Source organism: Periplaneta americana, chromosome 15, assembly GCF_040183065.1.
Source record: "Periplaneta americana isolate PAMFEO1 chromosome 15, P.americana_PAMFEO1_priV1, whole genome shotgun sequence".
Classification (NCBI taxonomy): Eukaryota; Metazoa; Arthropoda; class Insecta; order Blattodea; family Blattidae; genus Periplaneta; species Periplaneta americana.
The window spans coordinates 147,837,544-147,863,877 of record NC_091131.1 but is presented as its reverse complement, the minus strand read 5'-3'; the positions used below and the strand labels follow the sequence as shown (position 1 = coordinate 147,863,877).

Below are 26,334 nucleotides of genomic sequence, written 5' to 3'. Positions count from 1 at the left end.
GACCCACTTCATTATTCACAGGGAGTCCCTTGCTGCAAGGAACCTCAGGAATGAGTTACATGACGTATTGTCAGTCGCAATAACAATTGTAAACTGCATCAAAAGTCGGGCCCAAAAAAGTTAGATTTTTTTCACAAATGTGTGTTGATATGGGAGCTGAGTACACTTGTCTTCTGTATTATTGCAACTCGTGTTGGTTGTCCCGTGGTAATGTAATCTCCCGTGTTTTTTAACTGAAACAGGAACTGCACTCATACCTTACAGAAGAAAATCATGCCTATGCCGAAAAATTAATTGATAATGACTTCATCCACAAGTTGGCATACCTTTCTGATATTTTTCAGAAACTAAATATCCTGAATGTATCTCTAAAAGGGAATGAAACAACATTCTACATCTTTCAGAAAACGTGTCAGCTTTCAAAAGGAAGTTATTGCTTTGGAAGAGGAAGAGTGAAGAAGAACACATTGCTGATTGTTTTCCTACATTGAGCGTGTTATTAGAAGAAACAGAACTACAATTATTAAATAAAGAAATCAAATCTGTGTTTGTACAGCATTTGTCTCAACTTCATGTCCACTTCGAAAAGTATTTTCCACAGGACACAGAGCACAACTGGATTAGGGATCCATTCAACACAGATCCTCCATCACATTTCACCACAGCAGAAGAGGAGAAGCTTATTGAGCTTTTATTAGACAACACAGTGAAGGTGATATTTTTTTCTCCAAAACTGCTTGAATTTTGGAGCTCCGTGATGAATGAATAACTCCAGGATTAAGTAAGAAGGTCCTGCACATTCTGCTGCCTTTCGCAACGTCTTATCTTTGTGAAACTGGATTTTCACCCATGACAGTGATCGAGTCCAAATGTAGATCAAGAATAAATCTTCAGAATGAGATTCACCTTGCCATTTCAAAATTTGAACCCAGATTTGATAAACTGTGTGAAACCAAGCAAGCTCATACATCCCACTGACTTGGCTGAACATTATGCCAGTAATGACATCTGTTTTTACTGTGGTTTGTGATTCTTCCATCGTTAAGTGAATTAACAGCAAGTGATAAATATTAAAAATTTATATTTTTTTAAATTTAATAACTCATATTTCATATTTCTGTGTATCAACAGTAAATAAGCTTGATTATACATCTTGATTACACAACTTTTAACACTATATCACTTCGGAATATGTATTATATGTCTTTTTTGTGTTAAATTCTATAATATCTGGTTAACAGACCGAAAAATGTTAACCAGGTACTATAGAATTTAACACAAGAAAGAACTATAATACATATTCCGAAGTAAATAAGCACATGAAAGACATTTTTGTCTCTCATTATTGCATATTAAAAGTTAATTGTCGAGAGGGGAGGCGTGAGCTGCTTTCCTAAACTCAGGAGATCCATGACAGCAAAAGTTTGAAAACCCCTGGTCTATATACTTACCTACTGGCTTTTAAGGAACCCGAAGGTTCATTGCCGCCCTCACATAAGCCCGCCATTGGTCCCTATCCTGAGCAAGATTAATCCATTCTCTATCATCATATCCCCGTCCACACCTGTGGAGTAACGGTTAGTGCGTCTAGCCGCGAAACCAGGTGGCCCGAGATCGATTCCCGGTCGGGGCAAGTTACCTGGTTGAGGTTTTTTCCGGGATTTTCCCTCAACCAAGATGAGCAAATGCTGGGTAACTTTCGGTGCTGGACCCCGGACTTATTTCACTGGCATTATCACCTTCATCTCATTCAGACGCTAAATAATCTGAGATGTTGATAAAGAGTCGTAAAATAACCTACTAAAAAAAATCATCATATCCCACCTCCCTCAAATCCATTTTAATATTATCTTCCCATCTACATCTCGACCTCCCTAAAGGTCTTTTTCCCTCTGGCCTCCCAACTAACACTCTATATGCATTTCTGGATTCACCCATACGTGCTACATGCCCTGCCCATCTCAAACGTCTGGCTATAATGTTCCTTAGTAAGACTGACAGTATACAAGTGGTGTATGAAAAATTTGTATATGGGCGTAGAAACAGTCCATACATTAATTTTAAAGTGTTTTTTCAGGAGTTGAGTTGAGTTTTAAATATTGTCACACTTCCAAAGCACTGAAAAGTTTGAAAACTATGGGAATAAAATTTGTTAACATCTTGCCTCTTAATGCCTCTTAATACCAGTGTCAAAATTTTCGATTTTTTCTTTTTAGTCTCATATGAAAGAACACACCTTTCTGAACATAACCCTAAATTTTTATACTGAAATTCGGTCATATATTGGAGATATAGAAGTTTAAATGCCAGTATGTGCATCAGGTGGGCGTGGCGTTAGCTGTCAGAATCAGTAGTTTTTTGTTCTTAACATTTTATCAATCATGTTCTAGATGCCATGGAGATACTCTAGTAACCATGGAATTGAAGTTCATAAGTTGGTATACTCTGTTTATGTTACTTTTGTTTGTATACATTCCCACGTGCTTCGAAATTGTGTTATTGTGTGGTGTAAAATGGGCAAAAAGGGAAGCGTTGCACGACGTAAAAAGAGGCATTTCCAAGGAAATCAATTCACAATAAAGAAGAAAGAAGAAAATACTATTCAGAATTCTGAATCCCCTGTAAGTTCTTCTGCTAAGAAACTTCGATTGGACTTGGAGGTTATGTCAAATACAGATGCACAAGTTCATTCCGTAAATAATGTAGCTGTGGGTTATAGAATTATTCATATTCCTACACTTATAAGTGCAATTAGTGATAATGTGTCTTGTAAAATATGCCATGATGAAATAACATTAGTAGAAACTTCAGTTCAGGGTTTAGCCAGCACTTTTAAATTTGAATGCAGTGTTTGTGTTGATAAACGACAATTCTATAGTAGTCCTAATAGAAACAATAATGTTTCTGAAATTAATAGAAGGATAGTGTATGCCATGAGATGTCTTGGACAAGGCTTGACTAGTATTCAGTTATTTTGTGGCCTCATGGACCTGCCTCCACCAGTCAAACAGACTACGTATGCTCTAATTGTGAACAGAATTCTAAGCGCTTCTAAGTTAGTGGCAAAACAGTCAATGAAGAGGGCTGTAGAAGATGAAATTAAGCTTACATCAGAACCTGAAAAGCGTGAAATCTCCATCTCTGGAGATGGGTCATGGGAAACCCGTGGTCATTTGTCACGTTATGGTATTGTGTCTGTAATTGGGGCAGAGTCAGGGAAAGTAATCGATGTGAAGGTGAAGTCATCATATTGCAGAACTTGTAAGAAATGGGAAGGTCCAAAGAAAGGTCCTCAGTATGAAGATTGGATGAAAAAACATGCCCCCCTGTGTACAGCAAATCACCAAGGTAGTGCTGCCAGTATGGAGTGTTGTGGATTGCAAGATATTTTCAATCGCTCTGAGAGAAAATATGATGTAAAGTATGTTGAATACTTAGGGGATGGTGATACAAAAAGTTTTAAAGCTGTACATGACTCCATGCCCTATGGACCACAAGTAGATATCCAGAAGGTGGAATGCGTGGGCCATGTACAGAAAAGAATGGGCACCAGACTTAGAAATTTAAAGAAAAAGTTGTTAGGAAAAAAATTAGCTGATGGGAAAGGTATTGGTGGTGCTGGTCGTCTCACTGATTCTGTTATAGATAAGCTGCAAGTTTATTATGGCAATGCCATAAGGGGAAATAAGGGGAATATTGAAGACATGAGGAAGTCAATATGGGCTATTTGGTACCACGAAGTATCAACGGATTCTGAACCTTTACATTCTATGTGCCCTTCAGGAAGAGAATCATGGTGTGGATATCGTCGAGCACAAGCAGGTGTTGAAAAAACCTACAGACATCCCCATCCTATTCCAATGGCTGTCATGACAGAAATTAAGCCTATATTCAAAGATTTAGTAGCCACAGACCTTCTAAAAGGTGTCTCAACGCAAAATCCAAATGAATCTTTTAACAATAAAGTGTGGTCTATTTGCCCTAAAAACACAAACTGTGGGTACAAAGTGGTGAAAGTAGCTGCTGCTGATGCTGTGGCTACATTTAATGAAGGAAATATCAGCAGATTACAAGTGCTTAAGCACTTGGATGTGACAGTGGAAAAGTTTGCAGAGACTGCTCTCAGACAACGTGACATCCTTCGTGTAAAATATGCTGAAAAGTGGCTTCGTGAATCCACTAAGGAGGCAAGAAGGATCAGGAGGAGGCTAATGCTTGAAGAACATGGCAAAAACATCACAAAGGAGGGTACAACATACGCTGCAGGAGCTTTTTAAACTTATATGTAAGTTGGAATGCATGTTGAATTTTCAAAGTCATTTTTCCATAACTTAATATTTTCAACACAAAAAACACAATATCTCTGAAAGTAATGGTCCAAACTGCATGAAATTTTGCACACACATAGTTTTTTGTGTGTTCTAGAGGATAAACCCAAATAGTCAGATGTATTTGCAACAAAAGATCATTTCACTTGTGAACATGATGTGAAAAAATGAAAATAATTTGATACTAAAATTTTAAAATCCCTGAAAATGATATCAGGCTTACCACAATATTCATTGATGGTTTATCCTCTAGTTTATAGTGTCAGCTATGAATAAAAAAAAAAGATTACACTAATCAGATTGACCCTTTGCAAGAAATCATGTTTCTTAGAACAACCGGCATACTGAAAAATAAACAATTTTAATTTTTTAATATCAACCTTCATATTTGCCATATTACAATAACTTTTACGCACATTTCAAGCCCCAAGTGTATACGTCTTATGTCCAAAATTTCACATTGTTATTGCAAATAGTGTTGGAGATATTGAACTTATGCTACAATGCATGCCCGATCATGGTTTCTTGGTGTATGAGCCCCCTTAAAGTGGTTAACCTATATAGCTTTTTATACTGTTGACGTGTTCTTTAATTTAATGTGGTGGGGAATGATTTGTATTTTAATTTGTAATGTTTCCTTTTAACGAGCTATTGTAATTTATATTATTTAATGACCAATATTTTCCAGTACTCTGCAACAGTATGGACACAGCTTCTATGCTTTTCAAATTGACTGTTTAATTAAACATAGCCGCTACAGTGATCTAGTGACTAGAGCACTGGACTTATAATCCTGTAGACCTGGGTTCGATTTCCGATGTACCGGTACCCTTGATTTATAACTTATGTTAGGCAAGTCTGTTGTCCAGTAACACAGAGGTTTTCTCCAGGAGCTCCGGTTCCCCTGTGGCATTCCAACAGATCATCACCTCATCTCATCACGTAGGATGATCCAAAACAATGCCTATTAACTCTATGGAAATTGAAATAAATGTTGAATCTCTTATCTACCACATAAAAAAAAAGAATATTCATAAAATTACAAAAAAAAAACTAATTAACATCACCACATCATCCACTACATGCGTTGAATCCAGACCCCAAAGCTCCAAAGCAGTCCTTCAAATATGCAACCAGTCAAGCACCCACCATAATGAACACAAACAGCATAGCAAAGATCCCAGTGACTCATGACATACCTCCCTCAGAATGGAAGAAACCAAGAGCCTTTCTATCTCTACCAAGCAACAATACAAAACGAACCATCTGTGAAATATTAAAGACAGAAGTACTTGAAATAATTGATCACGAAATATGAAGGGTACACAGGAATAACGATCAAGGTCCATTTTAGAAAATTTCGAGAAAAACGAATTTTAAAGTTTAAGCATTTAATACTTTCTTATGTGTGTATTTAATAGAAATTGACGTAGTGGAATGTCAAGAACGATTATTTCTTATTACTAGCTAGACCACATGATAGTACTTCCTTTCCACTATAATATGGTATTATTAACTCAATTTCGATTTTTGATGGACCTTAATCGTTTTTCCTGTGTACCCTTCATATATGATGATCACTTTCGTATATATATATATATATATATATATATATATATATATACGAAAGTGATCACATTGTTACGCACATTTCAAGCCCCAAGTGTATACGTCTTATGTCCAAAATTTCACATTGTTATTGCAAATAGTGTTGGAGATATTGAACTTATGCTACAATGCATGCCCGATCATGGTTTCTTGGTGTATGAGCCCCCTTAAAGTATATATATATATATATATATATATACGAAAGTGATCATCATATATGAAGGGTACACAGGATATATATATACATATATATATATATATATATATATATATATATATATATACATTTATTTTTGCTATTTGAGATGAAGGTGTGTGTCTAGAGACTATTGATAGAATAGCTGCTTTGGAGTCTGACAATATAACTGCATTTTTAAATTTATTGATGTGGCAGAGAAGATTCTTGAGACTTTCACTTATTGCAGTGATTTCTCCATCAAAACTTGTTGTTCCATATCCAAGAGATCTATAAAGTGAGAAGAGACAACACGTAACACCTGCACCGGCATCTTGCTCCCTGGAGATCAAGGATCCATCGGTGTATAAATGAAGCCATTTTTGTGGAGGATACCTAATATTAATTGTCTCTAAAGACAATTGTTTCATTATTTCAGTGTTTACTTCTGATTTCAGTATTTCTTGTGTTAAATTTAGATTATACTCTATATTTAATTGTGTTAAAGGGTTTGGTTTAATTCGTAAGTTTTCTTTTAAATTTGGGACGTTGATTTTCTGTTTTAATGCTTGAACCATGGATATGAAACTTTTTTGAGTTTTTAATCTGTGGAGAGGACTGTATGAATGCCAATTGTTTCCTGGTAATCTGATAAGTTTTTCATATTGAATCAGTGCTTTTTCTTCTATCATCATTTTGATGCTTTTAATATTAGTGAGGAATCTCATAGAATCTATTGGAGTTGTTTTGATTCAACCAGTAATGAGTCTGAGAGCTTGGTTTTGAACATATTCTATTTCGTTTATGAAAGGTGAAGTAATTAAAATTTCTCCACAGTACGTCAGCACTGGCTGTATAAACATTTTGTATGTAGTGTTCAAAGTATTTCTAGAGCAACCCCATTTCTTTCCTGCTAGTCTTTTCAGAAGGGAGAATCTTTTACGAGCTTTTTCAGAAATATATTTCAAATGGTTGTTCCATGTTAACTTACTATCGAAAATAACTCCAAGATATTTGGATTCATAAGTCCTAGGGAGGTGTTGGCCATTGTTATTTTAGCTAGTTCAGTCTTCTTAGGTGATGTTATACCACCAGCATTCCATTGTAAGATGTTTAGTTGATTCTGTACCATTAAAGTAGTCCCCGCCCGGAGATCCGTTGGGAGACTATTTTACCTCCGGATAATTTTACCTTAATGGTACTCATTTCATATTGGAGAGAAAATGGCAAGTTGTAGCCGATTTAAGTGAACACTATATTTTAATGTTTTGGTGGCTACTTCGTTCACACACAACCCCCAGAATGTCTGGAGGACCACACCTGCTGTTGGTCGACGGGTCCACTGGACCTAGTTGGGAGATCTTGTTGATCAACTTTACCTCCTTAAGCCACTGGAGGACGATTTTAGTGCCATAGCAGGTCAGCACTAGGAAGAGAAAAGTAGGAAGGGTAGGAAGGAAAGGGAAATGAACCCCTAGCCTCGAAGCTAATGACACTCAATAAAAGAATTGTATTCCAATGGATACCATCCCATTGTGGAATCCTTGGAAACGAGAATGCAGATGCTTTAGGAAAGAAGGGCAGCACTGCTACTTACAGACCTGTTACTAAATCTACGAATTCCTCTGTGAAAAGATTTATTAAATCTACATACTTAGACTTCAACAAACAAAATTTGATAACACAATCTCAAGGGAAAAAATGGAACTCTCTGCATCATAATCCACAGTTAATTCCCGATTTACCACGCAAATCGTCTGTAGCTGCATTTAGATTGGCAACAGGCCATGACTGTTTGGCCAAGCATCTACATAGAATTGGAATATATCAGTCTCCTAACTGTCCATTGTGCAACTCAAATCAAGAAATGGATTCGGAACATCTCAAAATCTGTGCGTCAGTGGCTAACCATGACAATATCTTTGAAAAATATTGGAGTGCAAGAGGTCAAATGACTTTATTGTCAGATGCCTGGCATTAGAAAACAACATATATACTTACAGATGGATCATTATCTGAAGAAGGCAAGTCTGGAGCTGGATTCTACATCCCATCAACACACGAAAAATACGTCATCCGATGCTCTTCTGTTTCAAGCCTTGACACAGAGTTACTTGCTATTGATGCACCTCTCCAATACTGCAAAGCTTCTCATTATAGACAGATCTGCATATTTACAGACTCAAAAACAGCCCTTCAAACAATAACCAAATATACACCAACTGCTTATGCTTTCATAGTTATACCTATTGTGCAATTAATAAATATGCTTTCTAAAAATGGTGAATATATAACCTGTCAATGGATACCAGGTCACTGTGGAGTGCAAGGTAATGAGATAGCAGTTGAAATAGCAAAATCTGCAACATACCTTTTACCAATATCACAATCTACAGTTTCCCTTGACAGAACAATAAATAATATTCATAACATGTAAATAAGCAATAGACAGAAGATTGGTAAAGTGGACAAACAGGAAGAGCACTATGGAAAATTTTGAAACAACCCAACAATATTAAAATCTACTGTGATTTTTCCAGACAGGTACTAACTTTTGCTGCACGGACTAGAATTGGACACCTTGTTAAGGAAACTTATCTGTATCACTTTAAATTATCAGAATCATCATTGTGTAAAAGAATGTTTAACAGAAGAAGAAACAATAGAACACATCCTACTTCAATGTAATAACACCAACAATAAACTGCAGGAAAGAATGAAAAACCACTCGTTATATGAAATTCTCACCAATCCACAGCTCTGGAAAATTGCATATTAGATTTACAGTGGACATTGTGTAATTAGCTTATAGTTGGACGTATTAAGAAGTAAGAAGTAAGTATCTTATCTCATCACAGGAGTAGTGTAGACCAGCCTCCTATGGTGCACCCTGTGCAACGACTCTGTCTGTAAATTGGTCTATACAACTAGTTTCATATGAATGAATGAAGAACAGTCAAATACCTGCCATTTAGTAAAAAAGAAAGCTAATTAAAAGACGCGTTGTTGATTAAACTTAAATTAAGAAATAGTACATTTGTGACATTTCCATATCACATTGTTATATTTTTGTAATAAAATCTTGCTTTTGATATACAAGCATTGTAACTTCTCTCCCTCCACCCCAGAGGCCTATCACTAAATTATATCTTTTCTTGTAAAATTAGAATGATTTCTCTTCCTTTTCAGGTGCTATTTGTTGATTATGGAACAACAAGCAGAGTAAAAAAGAAAGATTTGCGTTTTATGCACCAGGACTTCGGAGCGTTTCCAATGCAGGCAATCCAGGCTAGTTTGGCAAATTTAATACCAGCTGGTGATGGGAAAAAATGGCCCTGTGCAGTCAATAAGCGGTTTCTTGAAATGGTGTCAGAAAAGACTCTCATTGCTGTTGTCTCATCTGTAGATCATGAGGTAAGTCATTGAATTTTTTATGCTTTTAACTACTACAATAACTGCTTGAATAATAAACGTTTCTTGGCCTTATAGAACTAAATTGCATGTGTTTATACCCATTTGCACGTTTTCAAGCCATCCTTGCACCTCACCCACCTAAGACCTGCTGTCTCTCAGCTGTGGATGCACTGCATATTGCGCAACTTTGTTTATACTAAACCATTTAAAAATTCTGTATTCAATGTTAAGGTGACACAAATTCTTGATTGGATTACTGCTAACCTGTTGCGTTTGTTTAAACATGTAAATCTTTTTTTAATGTAATTCAGCACTGCCTTATTTATAATGTAGTGGGATTACACATTACTTGTTCATTGGTAATAACTAATATTAAGTCTCTTAATGAGGCTAGGAAATATCTTGTGCAAGTCTTATTTTTGTTGGGATCATCATTACAAGAAATTGTCTTGCCCAAAGATGTTCTTGTGATGTGACATTGACCTGATCCAAAACTCACCTGGTAGAGTTACATATAATTTTAGTATTACACTGAATTATAATTTTCCCTTTATTTTATATGAAGTAATTTGTTATTATGTTATCTTAAATTGAATTTCTTTATCTCTCCTCTTTTGATACCTTTCTTTCTTCTCCTTTCCTCCCCACCTCACTCTCTCAAAAAGTATACGGTATGCAGTAAAATAGAGCATTTTTGAACATCAGTCATTAATTTGAATTTACCACTCCCAACTATTTTGAACTGTGCAATAACTTTACATTACACAGTTGTTGCATCATATTGGAAACTTAAATAGAAACTGTTTTTCTTATTAATATGCTGTGAAATAATCAAATTGAATCAATTATTTCATTATTTTAGGATCTTGTTTTAATATAGTAGTAGCACAAATACTGAAATGTCTTCTGTATTAATATATTAATATGTTCTTATTACATAGTAGATTTGAATTATGTTTATGAATTAATGCAGTTGTAAGGGAGCCTGGGGAGGTTTGACCCATTATTTTTATTTTATTTTTATTTCCAAAAATAAATTTCCTTAGAGGTGATGAAAACATACCATTAGATAGACTAAGATCTCAGACATATATGGTAAATTACAGAACAGCCTATTCTTAATGTATTAAATTTCATATATGTTTTTTAATTATACTACTTTCTGGGTCAAACCTCCCCGCATAAGGGAGGTTTGGCCCACATGTTGGGAGGTTTGACCCAAGCCTACAAAACAGTACAAGTCTGCAATATTTAAATAAATTAGGAACATGAATACAAAGAACACTATTTCTAACAAAAGTACCAAACACAAATATTATAAAAATATAGAAAATAGTGAAAGTTCCACTGAGAAATAGCACTGTTTTCACTTAACGCACATTTAAATTAATAAATCTCACTGAGAACCTAAGTTTTGAAGACATTCTTTCAGTTCCATCTTGAAAAACTGGTTTTGGAAGAATTTTCATATCTTCAAATGGCACATAACTAGTGTCTTCAACATCAGGATACACAAAGCAGTCTGACCTGAATCGGTAGCGCCGCATGAATTTCACTTTACACTCATATTCTCTGATCTGTATAACTTTTCCAACATAATGGCATGCTGTCGACTTGGTGCAGAACTTAACCAAGACGAAATCACCACTTTTAGCAGACATCACTCCCCAATCTTCATTATTCACCTCCTCGCAGTCGTCATCATCAGTTATATTTTCAGAAGCCTCGTCCTCATCAGCCGTAGGAGTAAAGTGAGATTCTCTTCTCTTTTTCCTCTCCTTTTCAATTGATACAGAGTCCTCACAGTCATTAGGAAATATTTTCCTAATAGTTTTGGAAGGAAGGGTAGCCTGATTTCTCTTCCTATTGACGCGTTCTTCGTACTCTTTCTCAATAGCTGCTTTGACAGGTGTGTCTGTCAACACACGACTAACAACCCTTTTGCGGCCATTTTTACTTTTCTTTGGACCAGCTTTCGGGAAAGGTCTTACTTGTTCTGGTGAAATTCCACTACAACTTGGCTGGGTAATCAGTGTTGGATGGGGTTCTTTGCTTATGGCTGCTGCATCTTCACTGGCAGGACTTGGTCGATAAGTTACATATGAGCTCATAAAATCAGTAGAATTGAAAATAGTGGAATCAAATGGCCAGATCCCAGTGCATTTAAAGCCACTGATTATATTGGCAGGAGTGAAAGAAACAGGAAATGCATTTCCAACAAATTTTGGGATCTGGTAGATAGTTGCAGTCTCTCCTGGATGAGTGGTCATGAAGTCATCAATAGCTTGATTGTAAACAGTTTTGAAGGGCCCAAATACAGTTCTATCAAGTGGTTGAGTTTTATGGCTTGTGTGGGGTGGCAATGTTATTAGTGTGATACCATTGTCCTTAGCGATCTGAAGTGTCTGTGGTGTTACGTGAGATTCATGGTTGTCTAAGATGACAAGCACAGGACGTTCTTTAGAGCACTTTGTGTGTTTGATAAAGTGTTCCCAGTAATGAACAAAGGTCTCTCCAGTCATCCACCCACTTGGACTAACACCAGCACAAGAACCCACAGGAGCACCATCAATCATTTTATCATTTAATCTCTGTCTTGGATAGACAAAGAATGGTGGAACAGCATTTCCTGTTGCACTTACTGCACAGCAAAGTGTAACAAGTGTCCCCCTCTCAGCGGATGTCATTTTTGAGACCTGTTTTCCCCTTTTGGTGCAATTACCTTGCCAGGTTTCTGTACATTTGTTACCCCAGTTTCATCCAGATTGTAAATTGATTCTGGGCCAAATTTATTGGTGTGATACACAGAACGAAGATTCTGGAAGAACTCGCCTACACTTGTTGGGTTAAAGGCTGTCCCTCTCCCTAGACTTTTTCCCTGGGGATTCCGCAGTGACAGTCTTGGGTGACGATGCATGAATCCTCTCTCCCAATCATAACTGGCTTGATTGTTTCTCTTCCAATTATCACCGATTGGTTTACCTCTAGCGACTGCATATTCATAAGCAAATCTTCGCAACTCTTTAGGAGTAAGACCATAATTCAACCTAGCTGCTGTTAGAAGGTACTTTTCTAAATCATTTTCCTCTTCTGAACTAAAAATCTGAGAGCTGTTGTGGTCTGCCTTGAAAGCTGTTTCATTTCCTTCCTTTACTTTAGTAACATACCTCCCTAAAGTCTTCCTATCAACTTCATATTCAACTGCAGCTGCTCAAATGCTCACATTATCATCGAGGACACGCTTTACAGCAGCTTTCATTACTCCTGGATCTACTTTCTTCCTTGGATTTTCAGTAGGTTTCCACTTGAAAGGCATCCTATTAAGAAATAAAAAAAATGTTATGAAATCACACACCATAACATGGGTCACACCTCCCTGCAATTTTGGGTCAAACCTCCCTCATGGGACTTTTTGTATATACTAAAATATTTATATACTTAATAATAAAGAAAACTACACAATAAATATATGAAATTGAACCTAAAAGGATGTAGAATCAAATGTAACTATCACTATTACCATTAAGATTGCAATTACTTACTTGGATTCTTATAAACAAGAGCATCAAACCAACATCAGCAAGCAACAAATCAAACAGGAAGTAGAATCTCAGCTGTTCTTGGTTTCACTGCCTTGATGAGCATAAATATTACCTCTGACATTAAAAGCAAAGAGAACCATGACAAATAGCAGAGATAAAAATGGCGGGATTTCAAATTATAGAGATGGGTCAAACCTCCCCTATGGTCAAACCTCCCCAGTCTCCCTTACTTTTATTAATATTGTCGACTGTGTGTGTAGAAAGTTCATTATATAAAACTTCATTTTCTTAAAAACTGATTTCAAGCATGTGTGAGGAAGCTATGCTCGAGATTGGGCTGTAATGCTATTATAGTAGTAGTAGTGGTGGTGGCAATGGCAGGGGCGGTGGCGGTGGCAGTGGTGGTGGTCGTTTTTGCTTAAAATCTCTTTCCATTTAATTCAGTCTGTTATAGATAATTATTTCAACAACTTAGAAATTTCAGTTCACGTATCACAAAATAAAAATAGTCGGTTTTAATTGTCAAAACAAATGTGTAATGTGTTCCTTAAAAAAGAGAGAAATCAATTGAAGAGAAGTATTATTATTCTGGCACTTAGTGGAGCAGGTATTTGCAGAATTTTCCTTGCTCTGTTGCCTACAGATCCAACAAATTGTGAAATTAGTAATATTGAAAAAAGCATTTCCAGTTTGTAAATTTGCTTGCTGCAAGGCAGGAAACAGATACAAGGCAATAGATGATTGGATGTTGGTTTTTCATTATTTACCTTCCCAGTGCAAAAAAGAAGGGGGTGGAGTGGGGGGACTTTGAATCAGGTAGAAAGCAGTGGTGAATTTACAGAAGTATTATGTATGCTTCTTCCATTGTTGGTGTTGAATATAGGGCTTCTAAATATTTTGAAGGCTGGGTCTACCTTCGTCTTCAGCTGAACAAAATATTGGAAGGGTAGGAAGGATCCCCTACTTGGTGGGCTCATTTTACACAACCAAATCCACTCGACACTGATCAGCATTAGCAGCAGCTGTGATGATGGAGGTAAAGGTAAAGGTATCCCTGTAACATGCCATGAAGGCACTTGGGGGGGGGGGGCATGGAGGTAGAGCCCCATGCTTTCCATGACCTCGGCACTAGAATGAGGTGGTGTGGTCGGCACCCGCTCTGACTGCCTTTTACCCCCGGGAAAGACCCGGTACTCAATTTTATAGGAGGCTGAGTGAATCTCGGAGCCGTTCTGAAAGTTTGGAAACGAGAAAAAAATCCGTCACCACCTGGGATCGAACCCCGGAGCAGGAACATTTTTGTTACACTAGGGGATATCTGGGAACGTTAACAATTATTTTTGGTGTATTTCTGTGGTTAGCTTTCGAATCTGATGCATAAAATTGTTCATTTGATCCCAAATGTTTCATGTGGTGAATTCCAAAATGTAGCTTTGAATTGTTTCAATACAAAGAGAAAATAAAATGTGTTACTGTATTTAGTTGTGTAGTATTTAGTATTGCAACATTAGTTAAGTGTAAGACATTTGTACTTTTTTAGATACGAGTTTTTGCCATGAAAAACGAAATATCCCTTTGTATTGTTATTGATAGCCTGCCTGGTGGACGAAGTAGAGATCCATAACAATCATAGCAAGTGGTGATTATTCAGTGATTTGTGAACATTAACTTTGAAAACAGTGTTGCTTCTCAAAGGCAATATGATATTCTGTTCAATCCTGTTACTTGATTTGTGGGTTAAAAAAAAACATATTGAGTGTTATACTTCTTAAGCTCACAAATTACAAACAGTTTGTATCTGGAGAGCTTCCAGTATTTGTAGATCCATCATGACAGAAAAAAATGTTTGTGTGAAATATAGCGAAAAGAGAGGGAAGCTCACCCCATTGATAAAGCAACATAAATTATATTCCATTAGTAGATTCTGTAAAGATTCTTCTGCCCACATGGCACTAAAAAGAGAAATGTACAAATTTAAGGTGCTGGATGTAGAGAAAAGTGGTTTTAGTTACTGTACTTTAGTTAAGATACGCTATCCTTGGACTTTGCATTCATAAAATTGAATTTAATAGTATTCACACCAATAGATGGAATTTTGTGAAAATGTTCGTCATTTCATATGAAACTTGGTAATGACCTCTTCTCTATAATAATAAGCAACAAAGTGATTTGCGAAGGAAGTCTCTCTATTGGGTTATTTTACGATGCTGTATCAACATCTAGGTTATTTAGTGTCTGAATGATATGAAGGTGATAATGCCGGTGAAATGAGTCCGGGGTCCAGCACCGAAAGTTACCCAGCATTTGCTCGTATTGGGTTGAGGAAAAACCCCGGAAAAAACCTCAACCAGGTAACTTGCCCCGACCGGGATTCGAACCCGGGCCACCTGGTTTCGCAGCCAGACGCGCTGACCATTACTCCACAGGTGTGGACGCGAAGGAAGTTATTTGTGACAAATAATGATGAATTTTCTGATAAGAGCTCTGCTGAAGAGGTTTACAATGTTAATAGTGAATCTTTACCAAGGAAAGATGATGTACAAACCGATAGTACCGTGAATGATATAGATCATGTGATGGTACAGGTAAGTAATGACATAAGTGATGGAGACTTGTATTATATGGATATATTATTTTGGATTTAAATTGCAAGTATGAAAATACATCAATAACTGATATTAACCTATTATTTTTAGGTTTTAGAACCAGAGTCAGGAACTAATAATTCTGAGGAACAAGAAAGGAATTTTTTTTTGTCTCAGAAAGAAAAATATGTGATTCTGATAGTATTTTTTCTCCTGAATTCAAATATGATATTCCCCCCCCCCCCCCCCATCACGCAAGGTTTCTGAGAGACAGGCGTTTATAACTTCAAACATTTTAATATTTTCTACACTCTTAACTACACAATATTCAAACATTCTGACTCACCTAGAAAGTAAGAAATGACAATTTTCGGGAAAAACGTAATACGGCGAGTGCAAAGCTCCGCCCACGTCCCCTTTCCACTTTTCCCCTACAAGCTCACCACACACCCTAGCGGGAAAGAGTGGAAATAGGGGTTTAGGGTGGGGTGACATCTAGTGTAGGGAAGTGGAACAAAAAGAGTAACGACATCTACGAAGCAAAAGAGGAACTTTGTCCTGTCTGTCTCTCCTCTCTCTCCCTCTCTTTCCAGCCTCTTCTTCTTTGTTCCTTCCTTCATGTCTCTCTCTTTTTTTTTTCTTACGACTTCGCAGGGGGGGAGATTCGATCCGAGAAAGTTCGTAACTAAACCTAAACGCACGCTTTTTGTTCACGCTTTAGACCTCTCGGCTACCGAGACGAGTTGGGGGTAGAAGGGAAAATGAATCTATTTATGTTTAAGGGAACTGCCATAATGTATTGTAGAAATGCAATGTGTGTTGTTGGATATGTCTTAATATGTATTTTGTTGCCCTGAAAAGGGCAGTTTGGTGTTGGAGCATGATGTACTCCTAAACTTCATCTCTCAAACTTACGACTCTATGCAAAATCAAGTCGAAAGTTTAATAGCGAGATCTGAATTCCGCATCAGTTTCCAGTCTCGCGTAGAGGGAAATGTAATGCCTCTCGTGTTTCGGTTGTAATGCTTTAGTGAATCTGAGAGTCTGGAGTAATAGGGGAAGTGAAGTGCCATTCGCGAAAGTGAAAAGGGCAAGTTTGAACCTTTGCTTATAGTGCAAGTTTTTCGTCCAAAATAACTTTCGTATCCATTTCGGCCACGTGTTAGCAGGGCCTATAACATCTTGCAGTATTGTCCAAGGATTGTTGCAAGGATTCATAACGGGAGACAATGATGGAATGGCGCAGGGGGACAATGACCGAATGGCGTGGGTAGAAACTGGCGGGCTTGTGAATGTAGCTTGGTAGGGGTTGACTACGGGGGTGGCATAAGTGTTAACGGAGCTTCATTGTGTCCGTGTCCAGCTTCGGGTACAGACGTAACCACGTATAGTGATGAGCCATACCAAAGACGTGTACTTCTTCCTGAAATTGTCCAGGTTACTTCGAGGACAGTGCAAAGTTAACAGGTGAGTGTTGTTTAATGAAAACCACATTACATTGTGTTGTGTTGTGTTGTGTTAATAGTACATGTTGTGGACAGTTGTCTAATGCGTATTGTCTAATGCGTATTGCATTGTGGTTGTGGACAGTTGTCTAATGCATATTGTCTAATGCGTATTGTCTAATGCGTATTGAATTGCGGTAGGCAGTGATCCATCGGAGCGGGGCAAATAGTAGAGAGAGACAGTAGAGAGAGAGAGCATGCGAGCGAGGTGCCGAGCGGCGCGGGTGGGGATAATTTCCCATACTGGCATTCGCCGTAATACGTTTTTGCCCAATTTTCTGCTATATTTCACCTGTGGAACATCCCTCTCGATGGTCCAACAATAATTGGCCAGCATATTAGGATTCCATTTGCCTTGATATCCCTTTTCCATAGCTGAAATCTCCTGATGAAAGTGTTCCCCATGCTCATTGCTCACTGCGCCAAGATTTTCCGGGAAGAAATCTAGATGCGAGTGCAGGAAGTGTACTTTTAAGGACATATTACAACCCAAATGTTTATAAGATGTTATAAGATTGTTGACAATATCACTGTAATTTTCTGCCTTTCGATTTCCCAAAAAACTGTGAGTAACTTTTTTGAATACTTGCCACGCTGCTTTCTCCAGTGGATTCAATAGTTCCTCAAACTTTTCATCATGCATTAGTGATCGTATTTGTGGACCCACAAATATCCCTTCTTTAATTTTTGCTTCACTAATTTTAGGAAACTTCTGTTTTAAGTACATGAAACCAGGAGCATTGTCCATGGCTTTGATGAAATTCTTTATTAATCCTATTTGATATGTAACGGAGGTAGATACACATTTTTAGGATTACACAATGCGTCATATTTCGCATTTTTTTGTCTAGGAGTGAATGATTCGCATTTAGGCCACTTTTTTCTAATGTAATGGTTTTTTCTGTCCCTACAATCCCAGTGACAAAAAACAACAGTACCTTGTGTAACCAAGCTGCAAACCAAGAATAAGTGCAGTTACCTTCAAATCACCATAAATATTCCATTCATACACTACATATTGAAGCTTTTCCAATATGTTGTTGTTGTCTAGTGCCTTGCATCTGGCAATGAAGCCATTAGCAGTCGTGCTTTCCAATACTTTTGAACTGTAGTTTCTTCTGATCTTAATGCTTCACAGGTCTTCAAGTGATCTTCATTAATTTCTGCTGGATCATTACACAGGACACATATTGGTGAAGCTGAGATACCTATTCTGTAGAGATGACTTACTAGACAGTCATGATTTGTCAATAGTCTGAAAGCTGTAACTGCTGTTTTCCTTGGTCTCTGGGGGATTATATCTGGGTTGGAAAGTAGTGTAATCCATTTTTTGTCTTTAGCATTTGATTCTATTTCTTGTAGATATGAATGAGAAAATTTTGTAGTGATCAAGTGTTTTATTGAGGAATATGAGAAATTAAATTTAGGCTTTTGTTTTATTGTTGTGCAAAGCTTTTCCAATATAAATTTAAATTTTTGATATGTTTCTTTCATACTAGCAGAGTGAGCCATAGGTTCTGATGGGAATTTAATGCCATTATGCAGAAGCACAGCTTTTAAACTAACTTTAGAGGAATCAATGAACAAGTTTTAGAGGAATCAATGAACAAGTGCCATTTTGTTAGGTTATATTCAATACCAAATGTCTCCATAAGAGAAGAATTGTCATTACAAAACACTAAGCCATTTTCTTCAGAAAAAATGGTCTTTAAATTAAGAATGACGATTATGATACATACATATCTTTGTATTCTTTTGAAGAAGATTCCATCCTTTTAGCCGGGAAGCAAGTATTTCAGACTGTGTTTTGGATAACTTTAAATCTCATATGAGATCGTAAGATCTTCTTGAGTCAATAAATGAAGCTCAGATGAACAGCTTTGTTCAAAAGTTGTATCACCAAACTCTGTTTCTTTTTCTTCCTTACTTCCATCAGAATCTGAGTTCTCTTCATCTAATGTCGCATGTTCTGGAGGCTTTGATATGGGCAATTCTTCGCAGTATGGAGCTGGTTTCATTGCAGATTGCAAGTTACGATACACCACTGTAAGTTTTGATTTTGACGTAATCCCTTTAATGTTGTTGTTGTTTTCTAATACCTGGCATTTGACAATAAAGTCATTTGACCTCTTACACGCCAATATTTTTCGAAGATATGTTTGTTAAGCAGAAATAACAGTCAGAGGAGTGATCTGCGTTCCCTCCAAATCATAGGGATAGCAAATGGCATGTGACGTGTGCCACAGTGAGAAGCCTAGAACATGATAAACAACAGATATGTGGGGCCCAGGCCCTTGTTTGATACCCCACTTTACACCCAAAATAAAGTTCATAACGCTTTTTCGTTAATGGAGTAAGGTTTCGCCTTTGAGACTTGAGCGTCACTTCACTACATATTATATAACAAAAGTTGTTAGAATGATTTAAACAAACTCTAGGCATTTTGTAACTAGCGACTAATTAAAAGAAATAAATTTGTAAATATTGTGGCGCCATTTTGGAAGATCTGGTTGCCTCGGAAGTTGTGCACACATCTAGTGCAAGGGAAGGCGCAGGGCAACGCAGAGCAGAGGAAGCGGGGGTGGGGGGGACATCTAGAAACGTGTCCCTCTGGAAGTTTCGCAAAGCCACATGAACCGAACCAAAGGTTCGAGAACGTGCGATTTAATAAATAAAAGGGGTGAGTGTGTGTGAGTAGTTAGTCAGTGAGCTGCGAGAGAGCTAGTTAGCGGAGACGTATCCAGTGGATCTGAGTTCGAGGTGCAGTGAACTTGAGTGAGTAACTGTGGCAGCGTCCTGGCGAAGGCAACGCATGTGGAAGTCTTGGGTTCGAAGTACAGTGAACTTTATCTGGAAGGCTTGGGGTTCGATGTACCGTGAACTTGAGTGAGTGAGCTAGAGGAACTAGCCAAGGCAAACGAACTGTGAACTGAGAACTGACAGTTTTGTTTTGTACATAGTGCTTTGGGAACATTAGTTGAAATTAGGAGTACATTGTTGTTCTTCTCAATAATACACGGAATTGTCATTGCCGTTCTGTGGAGTGCAGTAACGATTACTTTGTTACTGTTTTGAGTGGATACCCATTGTTGACAGGTGTGTGGTTAAAGTTAGAAATAAAAAGTCACATATTGTTGAATTAAATTTGCAATATGTAATACACAATAATTCGAACACACAAAGCATTCACAATGACGTGTTTACTGGTACACTGCTATCTCACAACTAGCATCATTCTGATGAATATGTGCTACACCAGTTCACGTTTGTGCATGTCTGTACATGTCTGAGGATGCGTATTCAGCAGGTGGTGGTCTGTACATGTGTGAACCTGTACAACAGTAGCAATGGTACCATTGGTTCCAATAATGCTCTAGGAGCTTTTATTTGACAATGGACAAATTGACGAAGAAACATTTATTTTATAAAAATTGAAGTTGAAATTAAAAAAAAAAACTGTGGGTGATGGAGAAATTCCGAATACATATTTGAAAACAAGATAAAAAAACTGAATTAAGTACAACTATTGGTACTCATGAGACAAAAATCATGTTGACCAGTGAATGTGCAATCTGATATGGGGATGAGAAGTAGGAAATGTAAATGTAATGGAAGCAAACATCATCTAGTGAAAAAATAGTAAAGATAATACAAAGGAAAAGGTGAAATAATTAAAAACAAAGAAGCGGGTCTAGATTTCAGATGTCCAGTGAAATGTTCTGACAAATATAGTGAGAAAAAAAGGAAAATAATATTTATTAAATTTTGGAAATTGGGTTCTTATGATGAACAGAATACTTACATTGTTGGACTTATTTGTGTTTCTCCAAATAAAAGAAGGTGTACAACGCCTATTCAAGGAAAGCAGTCAAACTTAGGGTAACCAGATGTCCCCTTTTGTCCGAATATGTCCTCCTTTTTAGGTCTTTTGCTGGGTAACTTTCGGTGCTGGACCCCGGACTCATTTCACTGGCATTATCACCTTCATCTCATTCAGATGCTAAATAACCTAAGATGTTGATAAAGCATCGTAAAATAACCTAATAAAAAACATTTTAGGCCTTTGTCCGGGGTATGGGTGGATTTTTAAAAAATCAAGAAATGTCCTCCTTTTCATAATTTGTATGCCTGATATTTTGAAATTATCTGATTTGATGCCTTTCTCAAGTAATTTTCCTGTAGATGTTTACAGCATCGACAAAATATACTCTTTATCAATTATCATAACTCTCTTTGCTCCAACTTGTTATGGTCATTGCTTTCATATGTAAGCTTACTGTAAAATCATTCTGTATTATTTTATATTATTAAGTTTTATAAGTATGCTGTAATAAAATAGATATTGACATAATTTTAAGTATAATATAGGTCTAAATCTAAATCTAAATAGATATGTCGTCTTTAATATTTGTAGTTCCCTTGACTTTCATATGTAGCTAACTGTAAAATCATAATTATTAAGTTTTTTCATAGTTATTTTGTAATAAAGTAGATATTAATATACTTTTTAAGTATGATTTAAGCCTAAATCTGTACTGTAAATATTTTGTAATAAAATAGATATTGACGTAATTTAAAGTATAATAAACCTAAACACATTTTTGTGTCCTTTTTTTTTTTTTCGAACAATGTCCTCCTTTTTGAAGCTTTGTCTACTCTTTTTATTGATGTGAATCTGGTCACCCTAGTCCAGCGTTTCTCAAACTATGGTCCGCGGATCACCTATGGTCCTCGAGATCTGCCCTTGTGGTCCTTCAAAAAAGGCAGAAGAAAAAATAAAATTCAAACGAATTGTGTATCACTCTATAGCTGAAAATCTCAGAGTTTGGAAATGACACATGGCAATTGCCTTTCACTTTTTCTCTCAGTACTGATATTTTATGAAATTTATTACCCTATCCGTCTACTGACTTCCCACTCTACTCTCAACAACAAAAGAGGGATTTAAAGTACTATGAACGTGGTGTTTCTCGCCATCTTTTCACTGAACATCTGGCGCCGCCCCTGTAATTCAGCCAGGGACCACCCGAATTCATAAGAGGACCAAACCCTTTTCATGTGTTTATGACTTTCTTAATAGTTTTGCCGACACTCAGTCTGCACATTGAAATGGTCGCATACTGTACACAATTTTAAACTTATTTTCCAAGTAAATATGACGAATTTTCATGGGTTTGTGATCACTTTCTTTGCGATATTGAAACTAAGAAACTTTCATTGAGTGAAAGAGAACAAGTAATTGAACTCTCAAATGAGACCAGACTTAAAATGAAATTCCAAGCGGAAGGTATGGTTAATTTCTGGACCTCATCACAAGTGGAAAGAGAATATAGTGAACTGTACAATGGTGCTTTAGAGATTATGATTCAGTTTGCTTCTACATATCTGTGTGAGAAAGGGTTTTCATCACTAACTCTAATAAAAGCAAAGTACCAAAATCGACTCGATGTATGTGATGATCTCTGACTTAAGCTTACCAGCATACATCCAAATATAGAACAACTGTACAAGAATCGGAAGGCTCATCCATCTGATTAATATGAGTACCAACATTTATTTATTTTTTTTTGGTTAATAAGTTAAAGATTATCCTAACTCTAATAGCCTTATTAAAGAAACAAAAATGAATTTTCTTCGATTAACATAAGCTTAATTAGTTAATAATATATAATTAATTAAATTCATTTTAATTAATTAATTCTATTTTAAAATATAACTACATTGATATTAAAATATGCTACAAAAATGATAAATTTGCTTTCGAAGGGAACAAGAGTAAGGTGGTCTGCAGAACTGTTCTGACTTAAAAAAGTGGTCCCCACTTCAAAAAAGTTTGAGAAACGCTGCCCTAGTCAAACTGTAAAATACTGCTTAAATCTGGAATGTGGAAGCGAAGTAATTGATGTCTGAAAGACATTGTTTCTTACTATTCATGGACTTAATAGGGATAATGTTGAACAACTTGTAATGAAAAGAGTGGTATCAGCACACCATTTCCTGATGAAAAGAGAAAACATAAGAATTACTTCAATAATTTTTGTTAGTCCGTGACAGCAGTGAATGAACATATTTTCTTCCTTCCTCGGAACAAGAGCTGCTACAGGCATAAGGACAACCCTAATAAAGAATATCTGTTACTGAAATACTCAGTAACAACTTGATATGAACACTATTGTGACTACTATTGCAACAAAAGGAATATTGCACCTGTTTCTAGTAACAAATATGGAAGAACACAATATTTCAAATCCTCCAAAACGGACAAATGCAAAGCATGAAAATTGAAGAGCATGCTTAAGAAGCCCATGTATTGTGGGTCCGTATCACCACGGCATGGCGCGTTACATTAAGTTTTGGTTCTCCAATGAGAAGTTTGGTCTGTCTCATAGCTGGTTTAGATCTCCATGCTCCTAATAAATCCTTCGTTAGGTTGTTCTTTAGAGCCCGTTTATACTTTGAGATGCCATAGCATTGGATAGTAGTTCCATGCTTGGCCAGTAGGTCGTCTTATTCATTGTCTTGCACTTCACAAAATATACTTGGACTTCTCCAGATGGATTGACACACAACCAAATAGATCACATCTTGATAGATAAACGGAGACATACTAGTATAGTAGATATTCGAACTTGCAGAAGTGCAGACTGTAATTCTGACCATTATTTGGTGATTGGAGAATTAAGAGAAAGATTATCAGTAGCCAAGCTAGTAGAGCAACAAGTTAATATTACTAAATTCAATATTTTGAAATTAAAGGACGAGGAAGCTAAGCAAAATTATCAGGTCGAAATTTCGAATAGGTTTGCCACTTTAGAAAGTTCTGACGAAGTTGAGAAAGAATTAGATGTTAATAGCGTGTGGGAAAATATCAGAGATAGTATCAAAATTGCAGCTGAGCAGAGCATAGGTTATTATGAAACTAAGAAAAAGAAACCGTGGTTTGATGAAGATTGTTGCATGGTAGTAGAAAGAAGGAAACAGGCAAAATTGAAATTCTTACAGGATCCAGTTGAGGAGAAGAGAGATAATTATTTCAATGAAAGACAGGAAGCAAGTCGTACACGTAGGAATAAAAAGAGAGGTTACTTGAAGGAAAAACTGAATGAGGTAGAAACAAATAGTAAGAATAAAAACATTCGAGATTTATATAAGGGTATAAAGGAATTTAAGAACGGATATCAGCCAAGAGTAAACGTGATCAAGGATGAGAATGGCGACTTGCTTGCAGACTCTCCATCAATCCTAAACAGATGGAAAAACTATTTTGCGCAACTACTAAATGTACATAGGCCAAATAGAAATGATCGGGACGAAATTGAAATACAAACTGCTGAGCCATTTATACCCGAACCCACGCTTTCAGAAGTCGAAATTGCGATAGAAAATCTGAAAAAGTACAAGTCTCCAGGTATCGATCAAATTCCAGCAGAATTAATACAAGAGGGTGGAAGTGCATTATATAGCGAAATTTATAAACTTGTACTTGCTATTTGGGAAAAGAAAATTGTACCAGAACAATGGAAGGAGTCCATAATTGTACCTATTTTTAAAAAGGGGGACAAAACCAACTGTGGTAACTTTCGAGGAATGTCACTTTTGTTGACGTCGTACAAAATTTTGTCCAATATCCTTTTGAGAAGATTAACTCCGTATGTAGATGAAGTTATTGGGGATCATCAGTGCGGTTTTCAGCGTAATAGATCGACTATTGATCAGATTTTTTGTATTCGACAGATAATGGAGAAAAAATGGGAGTATAAGGGTACAGTACATCAGTTATTCATAGACTTCAAAAAGGCGTATGACTTGGTTAAGAGGGAAATATTATATGTTATTCTTATTGAATTTGGTATTCCCAAGAAACTAGTTCGATTAATTAAAATGTGTCTCAGTGAAACATACAGCAGAGTCCGTATGGGCCAGTTTCTATCTGATGCTTTTCCAATTCACTGCGGGCTAAAGCAGGGAGATGCACTATCACCTTTCCTTTTTAACTTCGCTTTAGAATATGCCATTAGGAAAGTTCAGGATAACAGGCAGGGTTTGGAATTGAACGGGTTACATCAGCTGCTTGTCTATGCGGATGACGTGAATATGTTAGGAGAAAATACACAAACGATTAGGGAAAACACGGAAATTTTACTTGAAGCAAGTAAAGCGATCGATTTGGAAGTAAATCCCGAAAAGACAAAGTATATGATTGTGTCTCGTGACCAGAATATTGTACGAAATGGAAATATAAAAATTGGAGATTTATCCTTCGAAAAGGTGGAAAAATTCAAATATCTTGGAGCAACAATAACAAATATAAATGACACTCGGGAGGAAATTAAACGCAGAATAAATATGGGAAATACGTGTTATTATTCGGTTGAGAAGCTCTTATCATCCAGTCTGCTGTCCAAAAATCTGAACGTTAGAATTTATAAAACAGTTATATTACCGGTTGTTCTGTATGGTTGTGAAACTTAGACTCTCACTCTGAGAGAGGAACATAGGTTAAGGGTGTTTGAAAATAATGTGCTTAGGAAAATATTTGGGGCTAAGAGGGATGAAGTTACAGGAGAATGGAGAAAGTTACACAACACAGAACTGCACGCATTGTATTCTTCACCTGACATAATTAGGAACATTAAATCCAGACGTTTGAGATGGGCAGGGCATGTAGCACGCATGGGCGAATCCAGAAATGCATATAGAGTGTTAGTTGGGAGACCGGAGGGAAAAAGACCTTTAGGGAGGCCGAGACGTAGATGGGAGGATAATATTAAAATGGATTTGAGGGAGGTGGGATATGATGATAGAGACTGGATTAATCTTGCACAGGATAGGGACCGATGGCGGGCTTATGTGAGGGCGGCAATGAACCTTCGGGTTCCTTAAAAGCCATTTGTAAGTAAGTATGCTTAAGAAGCAATGGAAGTTGCGTCAAAGAAGGGCAGAATCTGGTCAGGAAGCCATTTCTGACTATAAAGAGGAAGCCATGCAAGATCCGGATCTACACAGCAGTGTTACATACTCCTAAACTTTTAGCAGGTTCAGAATTTTATTGTAGTAAATATTTTACATACAATCTTAATATACATGATTGTGGTGATACTGGGACATGTTTTCTTCGGGACGAAACAACAGCTAGTAGGGGCTCAGAAGAGATTGGAAGCTGTTAAAAGAAGTACT

The 26,334-nt window shown here is 36.8% G+C and overlaps 1 protein-coding gene across 5 annotated transcripts in view; it reads left to right on the top strand.

The window, feature by feature from the left end:
* The first annotated feature begins 2,474 nt into the window (after positions 1 to 2,474).
* The window catches only part of LOC138715434 (tudor domain-containing protein 5-like), a 136,814-nt gene continuing 112,954 nt past the window's right edge, over positions 2,475 to 26,334 (top strand). For 3 of the 5 annotated variants that reach the window (XM_069848336.1, XM_069848334.1, XM_069848335.1), the window contains exons 1-2: positions 2,475 to 2,621; positions 9,301 to 9,525. In XM_069848336.1, coding sequence (XP_069704437.1) covers positions 2,514 to 2,621; positions 9,301 to 9,525 — 333 coding nt within the window. In that variant the 5' untranslated portion in view covers positions 2,475 to 2,513. The other 2 variants (XM_069848333.1, XM_069848332.1) reach the window with 2 other exon arrangements.